The sequence below is a fragment of the Hyperolius riggenbachi genome, chromosome 2 (assembly GCF_040937935.1).
Source record: "Hyperolius riggenbachi isolate aHypRig1 chromosome 2, aHypRig1.pri, whole genome shotgun sequence".
Taxonomy (NCBI): domain Eukaryota; kingdom Metazoa; phylum Chordata; class Amphibia; order Anura; family Hyperoliidae; genus Hyperolius; species Hyperolius riggenbachi.
In genome coordinates, this window is record NC_090647.1 from 221,201,509 (window position 1) to 221,214,489 (window position 12,981).

Genomic DNA, 12,981 nt, shown 5'->3' on the forward strand with positions numbered 1-12,981 from the left:
GGGACATATTAGGCAAGAACTGAACAGCCAGTTCTTGAAAGTGATGTATTGGTTGCAGGAAAATGGGCAAGCATAAGGGTCTGAGCAACTTTGAAGTGGGCCATATTCCAATGGCTAGGCCAGTGGGACATATCATCCCCAAAAGATATTTTGGTTGTTCTAAGGATCCAGTGGTAACTACCTATCAAAGGTGGTCCCAGGAAGTACAGCAGGAGAATCAGCAACAATGTCATGAGCTTCAAAGGCTCATGGAAAATAAATGCTAACCCATGTAGTACAAAGGTACAGGATTGGTAAATGCTTTATAACACATTACGCTAGACAGAACTTCATGATGAAACTCTTCCAAGCCTTAGATGGAGTGCTGGCCACAAAGTGTTACTCTTCCAGAAGCAGCACAGAGATGGTGGGCAGGGTAAACTCAGAAGGAAAGACTAGCTGATGCCCTCTACCAGCTACTCACTGACTACCTCATGAGGATGGGATAGGGATAGGCATTGTTTGAGTTAGGCATAGCCTCCTGTTCAGTCCAGCTAAACAGCATTTGATATTGAAACAGTAAGGCAGCACACCCAACTAGCCAGCTAAAATATGAATTATACAAAACTGATCTACATGGATTTGTCATAATATATATATTTTAAAAAAAAAGTTCTCTCAGCTGCGGGCCCCCTGTGGTTTAGGGCCAGGGCGGGCCCCATAGCAATTGCTACTGTTGCTGTGGCGATTGCTACACCACTGCCATTAGCTATGGATAGCGAAACATCACATTACTATTGTTCCCATCAGCATGGCAACAGAGGATGCAAATTAACTTTTTGCTCTTTGAAGCCGAATAAAACCTGAAACTACTTGGTAATCTATGTCCAAGTGGTGCTGAAGTGTTTCTGGCATGAAGGTCATAAGTTACTGCAGCAAATGCAAAATCTTTGTATCAATACTGCAAGAGTAAAGGTGTCCACTAACGGTCCAGTTTCAAGCGAAAATTTGTTCCAGCAATCAGATAATTCTGATTGGATGTGATTGGATTGGTTGTAAATAATCTCTGTTGATGAGCACAATCGATTAAAAACTATTATAAAAACGATTCGTCCGACTGGATTTTCGTGGAACCAAAATTTGGAATTTCTTGTTGGATGTGATAGGAAGCAAAGATTGGTTCGTTGGTGGTAACGTGAACAATGTATTACGATATTTCACTTCTGATCAGAATTATCTTATCGCTTGATCGATTTTTCGCTAGAAATTAGATTGTAAGTGGCCACCTTAAGAAACCGACACTCCAACTGTGTGTAACTCCCAGATGCTGGCAAAGTCTCTTCACTCATGTGGATGGCGACACACCAGTTATGCGCCAAGAATAGCTCTGATTGGCTGGTGTGTTACCTAGTTAGCCTATATATAGCCAGTGTATCTTTGGAGATTAAAACTCTTTACTATGGCCTGCTCTGACAAATGCAAGCAAAGAAAGAACAACTGCAAAAACTGCATTGCAAACTTACAGAATTTCAAGCCAAATATACTGTATCTAGTAACCGACATTTTGTATTGTTAATACATCATACATATGTAAGATAACGCTCCAAACCTCTCTTGTGTTGCATCCGTGAAAGACTCAACAAATCTCTAAATGTTTACACAGTGTTGTTTTTTTCCTCATGAACTGAAAGAAAATGAACTGAAAATGATTATTTCTATTGAAAGATATACTCAAAACGTTCTCATTCCCAAAGGTTTGACTTAAAGTTATAGTTATTTTGCTATACACTAATCATCCACAACAGTAAAGCTCCCCTGTGCGGATGCTCCCCTTCCTTCCCAATCACCCAGCACCACCCCTTATATTGATTGAAATGCCTGAAAGAGGTGTTTGCATTGTCAAATTTATAGAAAGAACGCTTTGGCCAGTTTATTGTGTGCCAACAAGCATGTCACTTGTATCATCATGCTCAGTGCACCGCAGCATTCTGTAGGCTAGCTGTACACTAAATTTGTGTCAGTGTATGAGCTTTTTTTTAGGACTAACACAAGTTATTCAGGAAATAAAAATCAGTTTAGAAGCACTTTGTAGAGTTCTACCTTGTACACACATGTTTTGCTAGCTATTAAAGTCAGATCATTCTCGTCAGAGTAAATGAGTCATTCTTTTTCTCTATGCCTAAGAAGGACAATTACCTTTCAAGCGATTTTTCTGGAGACCTGGAGCGGCGCTCTGCAGAACGGAAAGTCCGCTCGGGTGAAAGCCTGGGAGGGCTGGGAGAACGCCCGAATGCAGAGGAAGACTGGAAATTCTGGCGGCGCAACTCCTTCACTGCAAGTTCTCTGTTGGAAATAATCAAAAAATAATAACCAAAACACAAAAAAATTAAAGGAAACATTGAGTTTAAAATCACTTTTACTACTAACCCTTTCATTTAGTACTTGTAACGCTCGGTGAAGCACAGAGAGGTCTGATTACCGGTGATCTGCCATATCACGGGAAATACAGACGTATACCAGATTATATGTGATCTGCAGTATCACCGATAATCCAATATACTAGCTAACCTCTGGTCACCTGAGTAGAGTGTTGTGATTGGTGCAACAGTAATGCAGAGGACAAGCCTCAGTGCAGCAAGGAGAACTGCACAGATTCCTTCCGCAGGTCTGAGCTCTCCAAGACGGGAGGAGTCAGACTGACAGTAGGAAGGGAAGTCCGAAAGTGACACTCAGGCGGAAGTGTCACTAACAGGACGGGGAACCGCCTCCAATCGTGAGGTCGGTTCTCGAGGTCGGACAAGCCAGGTCGTAAACAGACAGACAGATAAGTACAATATCAGTAGGCAAAGGCGGAGTCAAAGTACAGGCAGGGTTCGGCAACGGGGTGTCAGAAATATCGGGGTACAAAATCAGGAGGCAGAGGCGGAGTCAAAGTACAGGCAGGGTTCAGCAATGGGGTATCAGATATAACGAGGTACAAGGTAAAAGTTCAGGAGGATAGTCAAGGCAGGCAAAGGTCATAACAGATAATCACAATCAAACTAGTACTTTAAGCTATCAACAGAATCTAGCTTAGTGTAGGATTACAGCTCCAGCTGGTCCCGGCACACTAACGGATCTGACTACGGATCTGGGTGCTCCCACGTATGTGATCGCAACGCCAGACACCCGAGAAATGACCAGCCAGTAGTATATATACCCCTTTCACTCCCCAGCACCTCCCACCGTGCTGGACCAATGGGGAGTGAAGCCAGAGTCAGCTGACCAGCCTGGTCAGCTGACTACTACTGACTGCCATAAAGGCCCTGCCTGAGTGCGCGCGCGCGCGTCACTCTAAATCTCGAGGGACCACATGTCCCAGCCACAGCAGCCCCGCTCCGAGTCTCTGCCGCCGGAGCATGTGCGCGAACCGCCGCGTTCCGCAACATGCTGCACGGAGGCAGCCGCCTCATGATGCGAGGAGGCGGCTGCCTCTCTGTGCGATGCGGAAAGAGCCGCCCGCCGCTGGCTCATGGCGGCGGCTCTTTCGCGATTCCTCACAGTTCCCCAACCCCCCCCCCCGAGGAGTGGACTCTGGACAGCTCCTTCCAGGTTTTTCTGGATGTACTGCATGAAATTCCCTCACTAACTCATCCGCATGCATGCGGTTCCCAGGTACCCATTGCCTCTCCTCAATCCCGTACCCCTTCCAATGTACGAGATACTGCACCGAGTTCTGTACAGTACGTGAATCTATGATCTTTTCCACCTCATACTCAGGTTGGGCATCGACTAAGACAGGAGGAGGAGGAGTGGGACCCACCTGGACTGCGGGTTTGAGAAGTGATACGTGGAAAGACCTTACTCCGCGCATGCTGGTGGGAAGATCAACGGTATATGTGACATCGTTGATCTTCCTAGTAACTGGGAATGGACCCACGAACCTGGGACCAAGTTTGTCAGAGGGTTGTTTTAGGGTCAGGTGACGGGTTGACACCCAAACCAAATCTCCTGGTTGGAATTTCCACTCTAACGAGCGTCTTTTGTCAGCCTGACCTTTCTGACTCTGGAATGCTTTTACAAGATTATTCTTGATGGTCCACCTCATGTCCTTAAACGACCTTTGCCACGCCTCCAAGGCTGGGAACGGAGTGGCCGCAACTGACAATGGGGAGAATTTAGGCAGTTTCCCTGTCACAATCTGAAATGGACAGAAACCTGAGGATGAACTCTTTAAGTTATTGTGGGCAAATTTTGCATAAGGTAAATATTTAACCCAATCACTCTGTGCCTCGGCAACGTAGCATCTCAGAAATTGCTCTAACGACTGGTTGACCCTCTCTGTCTGGCCATTTGTCTGTGGGTGGTACCCCGAGGAAAATGACAATTTCATGCCCATTTGGTGACAGAATGCCCTCCAAAATTTCGAAACAAACTGGACTCCCCGATCGGAAACTATGTCTTCTGGAATGCCATGCAGTCTGAAGACATGGGTGATAAATAAATCGGCCAGTTCCTGGGCCGAGGGGAGTCCTTTCAGAGGCACGAAGTGGGCCATCTTACTAAAACGGTCAACCACCACCCAAATAACTGACATGCCTTCAGATCTCGGAAGCTCTCCCACGAAATCCATGGACAAGTGGGTCCATGGTTCACTCGGGGTGGGCAAAGGCTGCAAAGTACCCACAGATGCCAGCCGGGAGGGCTTGCTTTTCGCGCACACCGCACATTCCCTGACAAACTCTTTGCAGTCCGCGGCTAGCGAAGGCCACCATGCACATCTGGCCACGAGATCTTGCGTTCTAGACGCTCCAGGATGTCCCGCGTTCTTATGAGAGTGAATCATCTCCAAGATCTGGAGACGGAATGGTAACGGAACAAATAATACCCCGTCTGGCTTCCCTTCCGGGATATCCTGCTGAAAAGGACTCAAGGTCTCTTTCCAGTCCTCCCAAGTCTCGGTGGCGGCTAACACCACACTTCGTGGGACAGTGGTCTCGGGAACAGAGGGCTGTGCTGTCTCCGGCTCAAAACACCTAGAGAGTGTGTCTGCCTTGGTATTCTTACTACCTGGCGTATACGTGATCAAAAATGTAAATCTCGAGAAAAATAGCGACCATCGAGCCTGCCTTGGGCTTAACCTTTTAGCCCCCTCGATGTATTCCAGGTTTTTGTGGTCGGTATAAACCGTGATAGTGTGCTCAGCCCCCTCTAGCCAATGACGCCACTCTTCGAAGGCCAATTTGATGGCTAGGAGCTCCCTGTTGCCTATGTCGTAGTTTCTCTCTGCCGGAGAGAACCTTCGGGAAAAATAGGCACACGGGTGTAGTCTACCCTGAAGACCAGAACGCTGGGACAGCACAGCCCCCACCCCGATCTCCGAGGCGTCTACCTCAACAATAAACGGAAAAGAAGTGTCCACGTGCCTGAGTATAGGTGCTGAGCAGAACAACCCCTTTAACTTAGAAAAAGCCTGTAAGGCCTCGGGAGACCACTGAGTGGTGTCTGCCCCTTTTTTAGTAAGGCTAGTGAGAGGGGCGACTACTGTGGAGTACCCCTTAATAAACCTTCTATAATAGTTCGCAAACCCCAAGAACCGTTGCAATGATTTTAACCCCACCGGCTGCGGCCACTCCAGGACCGCGGAGACCTTGGCAGGGTCCATAGACAAACCTGAGGTGGAGATTATATACCCCAGAAAGGCAACCGACGTGACCTCAAAAATACATTTCTCGAGTTTGGCGTATAACAGATTCTGCCTCAGTTTGTCTAATACCATCCTGACATGGGTTCTGTGTTCCGGGAGGTTGTTAGAGAAAATGAGAATGTCGTCTAGATAGACTAAAACGAACTTTCCCAACACCTCCCGAAAAACCTCATTGATGAGTTCCTGGAAGACGGCCGGGGCATTACACAAACCGAATGGCATCACCCTATACTCGTAGTGCCCATCAGGGGTATTGAAGGCCGTCTTCCATTCATCGCCCTTCCTTATACGCACCAGGTTGTATGCCCCCCGTAAATCCAGTTTTGAAAATATCCTAGCCTCAGTGACCTGTGTGAACAAATCGTCTATGAGTGGTAACGGGTAGCGATTCTTCACTGTGATTTTATTGAGGCCACGATAATCGATGCAAGGCCGTAAACCACCGTCTTTCTTTTTAACAAAAAAGAAGCCTGCCCCAGCGGGCGACCGGGACGGCCTGATGAAGCCCTTTGCCAAGTTCTCACGGATGTACTCCTGCATGGCGAGTTTCTCGGGGCCAGATAAGTTATATAAATGGCCTCGAGGAGGCATACAACCGGAACGAAGGTCAATGGGACAGTCAAATGGGTAATTTATCCGCGGCCTTGGGACAAAACACATCGGCATAATCTGAGTATTGTTCCGGTATACCCTCCACCTGTACCTTAGTTAGACCTAATGTCAGTCTCCCCAAACACTGCTGGAAACAATGAGGTGACCATGCTGTCAACTGTCCTGTGGCCCAGTCTATCTGCGGGGAATGAACCTGCAACCAAGGCATGCCTAGGATAATAGTGGAGGTGGACATGTGTAAAACAAAAAATTGTAACTGCTCCCCGTGCAATACCCCTATGGAGAGCTTCACAAGCGGAGTCTGTGACAGGGGACGATTCCGCTGCAAAGGGGAGTCGTCAACTGCCGTGACCTGAATGGAGGGTCTCACGGGAGTGAGTGGTAGACCCAACTCCTGAGCAAACTCAAAGTTCAAAAAGTTAGCCGCTAAGCCGGAGTCAATAAAAGCTTCAGTGGCGACAGACTTATCCCATGTGACCGTACAAGGGAGAAGTAATTTTTTCTCTTTAAGGGGTGAGGTTTGTGTGCCTAGGGTGTCACCCCCCACTACTCCTAGGCAGACCCGTTTCCCGCCCTGTTGGGGCAGTTTCGCACCCTATGTCCTGCCTCTGCACAGTATAGGCACAGTTGTTCCGTCATCCTCCGCCTTCGCTCCACCTGGGTCAGTTTTGATCGACCAATTTGCATCGGCTCTGGTGGAGGCAAGGCCGGAAAGGGTGAGACAGGCGGAGATGCTGTTACAGAGGATGCAGCAACCGGTGCCGCGTACGAAGTCACCCTGACACGGTGACTGCCCCTGGCCTGCCTCTGATGGCGTAGCCTGCGATCTACTCGAATGGCCGATGATATGGCCTCATCAACTGTCTTGGGCTCGGGTACGGTTAACATGAAGTCGGAGACCTCCTCCGTCAACCCAGACAAAAAATAATCCATTAGGGCGAAGTTATCAAATCTAGAGGTGACTGACCACCTACGGAACTCCGCCGCATAATCCTCGACCGAACCTCTGCCTTGCCGCAAAAGTTTGAGCTTCCGCTCTGAGGACGCAGCAAGGTCAGGGTCGTCGTAGATTATGGCCATGGCCTTAAAGAATTCCTCTACCGAGGTCAGAGCGGTATCGGTAGGAGGCAGGTTATATGCCCAGGACTGGGAGTCCCCAGTCAACAAAGTCTTAATAAAGATGACCCGTTGGGTCTCAGTCCCCGAGGATCGGGGTCTTAACTCGAAATACGACAACACTCTACTCCTGAAATTCCGGAAGTCAGACTTGTGGCCGGAAAATTTATCAGGTACAGGCATACGAATGTCATCACTATGAGGGGATCGCACTGAATCAACTGACGTCTGGAGGGTTTTCACAGAGCCTGTTAGAGCATCGATTAAGGCTTTGTGCTGGCCCAGTGCTTGATGAATGTTATCCACCGAAGTGGCAAGCACAGTCAGAGGATCAGCGCGTGATTCCATCGGTTTTGTGGTCTGGCGTTCTGTAACGCTCGGTGAAGCACAGAGAGGTCTGATTACCGGTGATCTGCCGTATCACGGGAAATACAGACGTATACCAGATTATATGTGATCTGCAGTATCACCGATAATCCAATATACTAGCTAACCTCTGGTCACCTGAGTAGAGTGTTGTGATTGGTGCAACAGTAATGCAGAGGACAAGCCTCAGTGCAGCAAGGAAAACTGCACAGATTCCTTCCGCAGGTCTGAGCTCTCCAAGACGGGAGGAGTCAGACTGACAGTGGGAAGGGAAGTCCGAAAGTGACACTCAGGCGGAAGTGTCACTAACAGGACGGGGAACCGCCTCCAATCGTGAGGTCGGTTCTCGAGGTCGGACAAGCCAGGTCATAAACAGACAGACAGATAAGTACAATATCAGTAGGCAAAGGCGGAGTCAAAGTACAGGCAGGGTTCGGCAACGGGGTGTCAGAAATATCGGGGTACAAAATCAGGAGGCAGAGGCGGAGTCAAAGTACAGGCAGGGTTCAGCAACGGGGTATCAGATATAACGAGGTACAAGGTAAAAGTTCAGGAGGATAGTCAAGGCAGGCAAAGGTCATAACAGATAATCACAATCAAACTAGTACTTTAAGCTATCAACAGAATCTAGCTTAGTGTAGGATTACAGCTCCAGCTGGTCCCGGCACACTAACGGATCTGACTACGGATCTGGGTGCTCCCACGTATGTGATTGCAACGCCAGACACCCGAGAAATGACCAGCCAGTAGTATATATACCCCTTTCACTCCCCAGCACCTCCCACCGTGCTGGACCAATGGGGAGTGAAGCCAGAGTCAGCTGACCAGCCTGGTCAGCTGACTACTACTGACTGCCATAAAGGCCCTGCCTGAGTGCGCGCGCGTCACTCTAAATCTCGAGGGACCACATGTCCCAGCCACAGCAGCCCCGCTCCGAGTCTCTGCCGCCGGAGCATGTGCGCGAACCGCCGTGTTCCGCAACATGCTGCACGGAGGCAGCCGCCTCATGATGCGAGGAGGCGGCTGCCTCTCTGTGCGATGCGGAAAGAGCCGCCCGCCGCTGGCTCATGGCGGCGGCTCTTCCGCGATTCCTCACAGTACCCCCCCCCCCCCCCCCCCCCGAGGAGTGGACTCTGGACAGCTCCTTCCAGGTTTTTCTGGATGTACTGCATGAAATTCCCTCACTAACTCATCCGCATGCATGCGGTTCCCAGGTACCCATTGCCTCTCCTCAATCCCGTACCCCTTCCAATGTACGAGATACTGCACCGAGTTCTGTACAGTACGTGAATCTATGATCTTTTCCACCTCATACTCAGGTTGGGCATCGACTAAGACAGGAGGAGGAGGAGTGGGACCCACCTGGACTGCGGGTTTGAGAAGTGATACGTGGAAAGACCTTACTCCGCGCATGCTGGTGGGAAGATCAACGGTATATGTGACATCGTTGATCTTCCTAGTAACTGGGAATGGACCCACGAACCTGGGACCAAGTTTGTCAGAGGGTTGTTTTAGGGTCAGGTGACGGGTTGACACCCAAACCAAATCTCCTGGTTGGAATTTCCACTCTAACGAGCGTCTTTTGTCAGCCTGACCTTTCTGACTCTGGAATGCTTTTACAAGATTATTCTTGATGGTCCACCACATGTCCTTAAACGACCTTTGCCACGCCTCCAAGGCTGGGAACGGAGTGGCCGCAACTGACAATGGGGAGAATTTAGGCAGTTTCCCTGTCACAATCTGAAATGGACAGAAACCTGAGGATGAACTCTTTAAGTTATTGTGGGCAAATTTTGCATAAGGTAAATATTTAACCCAATCACTCTGTGCCTCGGCAACGTAGCATCTCAGAAATTGCTCTAACGACTGGTTGACCCTCTCTGTCTGGCCATTTGTCTGTGGGTGGTACCCCGAGGAAAATGACAATTTCATGCCCATTTGGTGACAGAATGCCCTCCAAAATTTCGAAACAAACTGGACTCCCCGATCGGAAACTATGTCTTCTGGAATGCCATGCAGTCTGAAGACATGGGTGATAAATAAATCGGCCAGTTCCTGGGCCGAGGGGAGTCCTTTCAGAGGCACGAAGTGGGCCATCTTACTAAAACGGTCAACCACCACCCAAATAACTGACATGCCTTCAGATCTCGGAAGCTCTCCCACGAAATCCATGGACAAGTGGGTCCATGGTTCACTCGGGGTGGGCAAAGGCTGCAAAGTACCCACAGATGCCAGCCGGGAGGGCTTGCTTTTCGCGCACACCGCACATTCCCTGACAAACTCTTTGCAGTCCGCGGCTAGCGAAGGCCACCATGCACATCTGGCCACGAGATCTTGCGTTCTAGACGCTCCAGGATGTCCCGCGTTCTTATGAGAGTGAATCATCTCCAAGATCTGGAGACGGAATGGTAACGGAACAAATAATACCCCGTCTGGCTTCCCTTCCGGGATATCCTGCTGAAAAGGACTCAAGGTCTCTTTCCAGTCCTCCCAAGTCTCGGTGGCGGCTAACACCACACTTCGTGGGACAGTGGTCTCGGGAACAGAGGGCTGTGCTGTCTCCGGCTCAAAACACCTAGAGAGTGCGTCTGCCTTGGTATTCTTACTACCTGGCGTATACGTGATCAAAAATGTAAATCTCGAGAAAAATAGCGACCATCGAGCCTGCCTTGGGCTTAACCTTTTAGCCCCCTCGATGTATTCCAGGTTTTTGTGGTCGGTATAAACCGTGATAGTGTGCTCAGCCCCCTCTAGCCAATGACGCCACTCTTCGAAGGCCAATTTGATGGCTAGGAGCTCCCTGTTGCCTATGTCGTAGTTTCTCTCTGCCGGAGAGAACCTTCGGGAAAAATAGGCACACGGGTGTAGTCTACCCTGAAGACCAGAACGCTGGGACAGCACAGCCCCCACCCCGATCTCCGAGGCGTCTACCTCAACAATAAACGGAAAAGAAGTGTCCACGTGCCTGAGTATAGGTGCTGAGCAGAACAACCCCTTTAACTTAGAAAAAGCCTGTAAGGCCTCGGGAGACCACTGAGTGGTGTCTGCCCCTTTTTTAGTAAGGCTAGTGAGAGGGGCGACTACTGTGGAGTACCCCTTAATAAACCTTCTATAATAGTTCGCAAACCCCAAGAACCGTTGCAATGATTTTAACCCCACCGGCTGCGGCCACTCCAGGACCGCGGAGACCTTGGCAGGGTCCATAGACAAACCTGAGGTGGAGATTATATACCCCAGAAAGGCAACCGACGTGACCTCAAAAATACATTTCTCGAGTTTGGCGTATAACAGATTCTGCCTCAGTTTGTCTAATACCATCCTGACATGGGTTCTGTGTTCCGGGAGGTTGTTAGAGAAAATGAGAATGTCGTCTAGATAGACTAAAACGAACTTTCCCAACACCTCCCGAAAAACCTCATTGATGAGTTCCTGGAAGACGGCCGGGGCATTACACAAACCGAATGGCATCACCCTATACTCGTAGTGCCCATCAGGGGTATTGAAGGCCGTCTTCCATTCATCGCCCTTCCTTATACGCACCAGGTTGTATGCCCCCCGTAAATCCAGTTTTGAAAATATCCTAGCCTCAGTGACCTGTGTGAACAAATCGTCTATGAGTGGTAACGGGTAGCGATTCTTCACTGTGATTTTATTGAGGCCACGATAATCGATGCAAGGCCGTAAACCCCCGTCTTTCTTTTTAACAAAAAAGAAGCCTGCCCCAGCGGGCGACCGGGACGGCCTGATGAAGCCCTTTGCCAAGTTCTCACGGATGTACTCCTGCATGGCGAGTTTCTCGGGGCCAGATAAGTTATATAAATGGCCTCGAGGAGGCATACAACCGGAACGAAGGTCAATGGGACAGTCAAATGGGTAATTTATCCGCGGCCTTGGGACAAAACACATCGGCATAATCTGAGTATTGTTCCGGTATACCCTCCACCTGTACCTTAGTTAGACCTAATGTCAGTCTCCCCAAACACTGCTGGAAACAATGAGGTGACCATGCTGTCAACTGTCCTGTGGCCCAGTCTATCTGCGGGGAATGAACCTGCAACCAAGGCATGCCTAGGATAATAGTGGAGGTGGACATGTGTAAAACAAAAAATTGTAACTGCTCCCCGTGCAATACCCCTATGGTGAGCTTCACAAGCGGAGTCTGTGACAGGGGACGATTCCGCTGCAAAGGGGAGTCGTCAACTGCCGTGACCTGAATGGAGGGTCTCACGGGAGTGAATGGTAGACCCAACTCCTGAGCAAACTCAAAGTTCATAAAGTTAGCCGCTGAGCCGGAGTCAATAAAAGCTTCAGTGGCGACAGACTTATCCCATGTGACCGTACAAGGGAGAAGTAATTTTTTCTCTTTAAGGGGTGAGGTTTGTGTGCCTAGGGTGTCACCCCCCACTACTCCTAGGCAGACCCGTTTCCCGCCCTGTTGGGGCAGTTTCGCACCCTATGTCCTGCCTCTGCACAGTATAGGCACAGTTGTTCCGTCATCCTCCGCCTTCGCTCCACCTGGGTCAGTTTTGATCGACCAATTTGCATCGGCTCTGGTGGAGGCAAGGCCGGAAAGGGTGAGACAGGCGGAGATGCTGTTACAGAGGATGCAGCAACCGGTGCCGCGTACGAAGTCACCCTGACACGGTGACTGCCCCTGGCCTGCCTCTGATGGCGTAGCCTGCGATCTACTCGAATGGCCGATGATATGGCCTCATCAACTGTCTTGGGCTCGGGTACGGTTAACATGAAGTCGGAGACCTCCTCCGTCAACCCAGACAAAAAATAATCCATTAGGGCGAAGTTATCAAATCTAGAGGTGACTGACCACCTACGGAACTCCGCCGCATAATCCTCGACCGAACCTCTGCCTTGCCGCAAAAGTTTGAGCTTCCGCTCTGAGGACGCAGCAAGGTCAGGGTCGTCGTAGATTATGGCCATGGCCTTAAAGAATTCCTCTACCGAGGTCAGAGCGGTATCGGTAGGAGGCAGGTTATATGCCCAGGACTGGGAGTCCCCAGTCAACAAAGTCTTAATAAAGATGACCCGTTGGGTCTCAGTCCCCGAGGATCAGGGTCTTAACTCGAAATACGACAACACTCAACTCCTGAAATTCCGGAAGTCAGACTTGTGGCCGGAAAATTTATCAGGTACAGGCATACGAATGTCATCACTATGAGGGGATCGCACTGAATCAACTGACGTCTGGAGGGTTTTCACAGAGC

The 12,981-nt window shown here is 49.6% G+C and overlaps 1 protein-coding gene across 3 annotated transcripts in view; it reads right to left on the reverse strand.

Annotated features, from left to right (window-relative positions):
- Window positions 1-12,981, reverse strand: part of TSGA10 (testis specific 10) — a 125,733-nt gene that overhangs the window by 3,874 nt on the left and 108,878 nt on the right. For all 3 annotated transcript variants that reach the window (XM_068268190.1, XM_068268189.1, XM_068268191.1), the window contains one exon: window positions 2,176-2,322. In XM_068268190.1, the coding sequence (XP_068124291.1) occupies window positions 2,176-2,322 (147 nt within the window). The remainder of the gene's footprint in view (window positions 1-2,175; window positions 2,323-12,981) is intronic.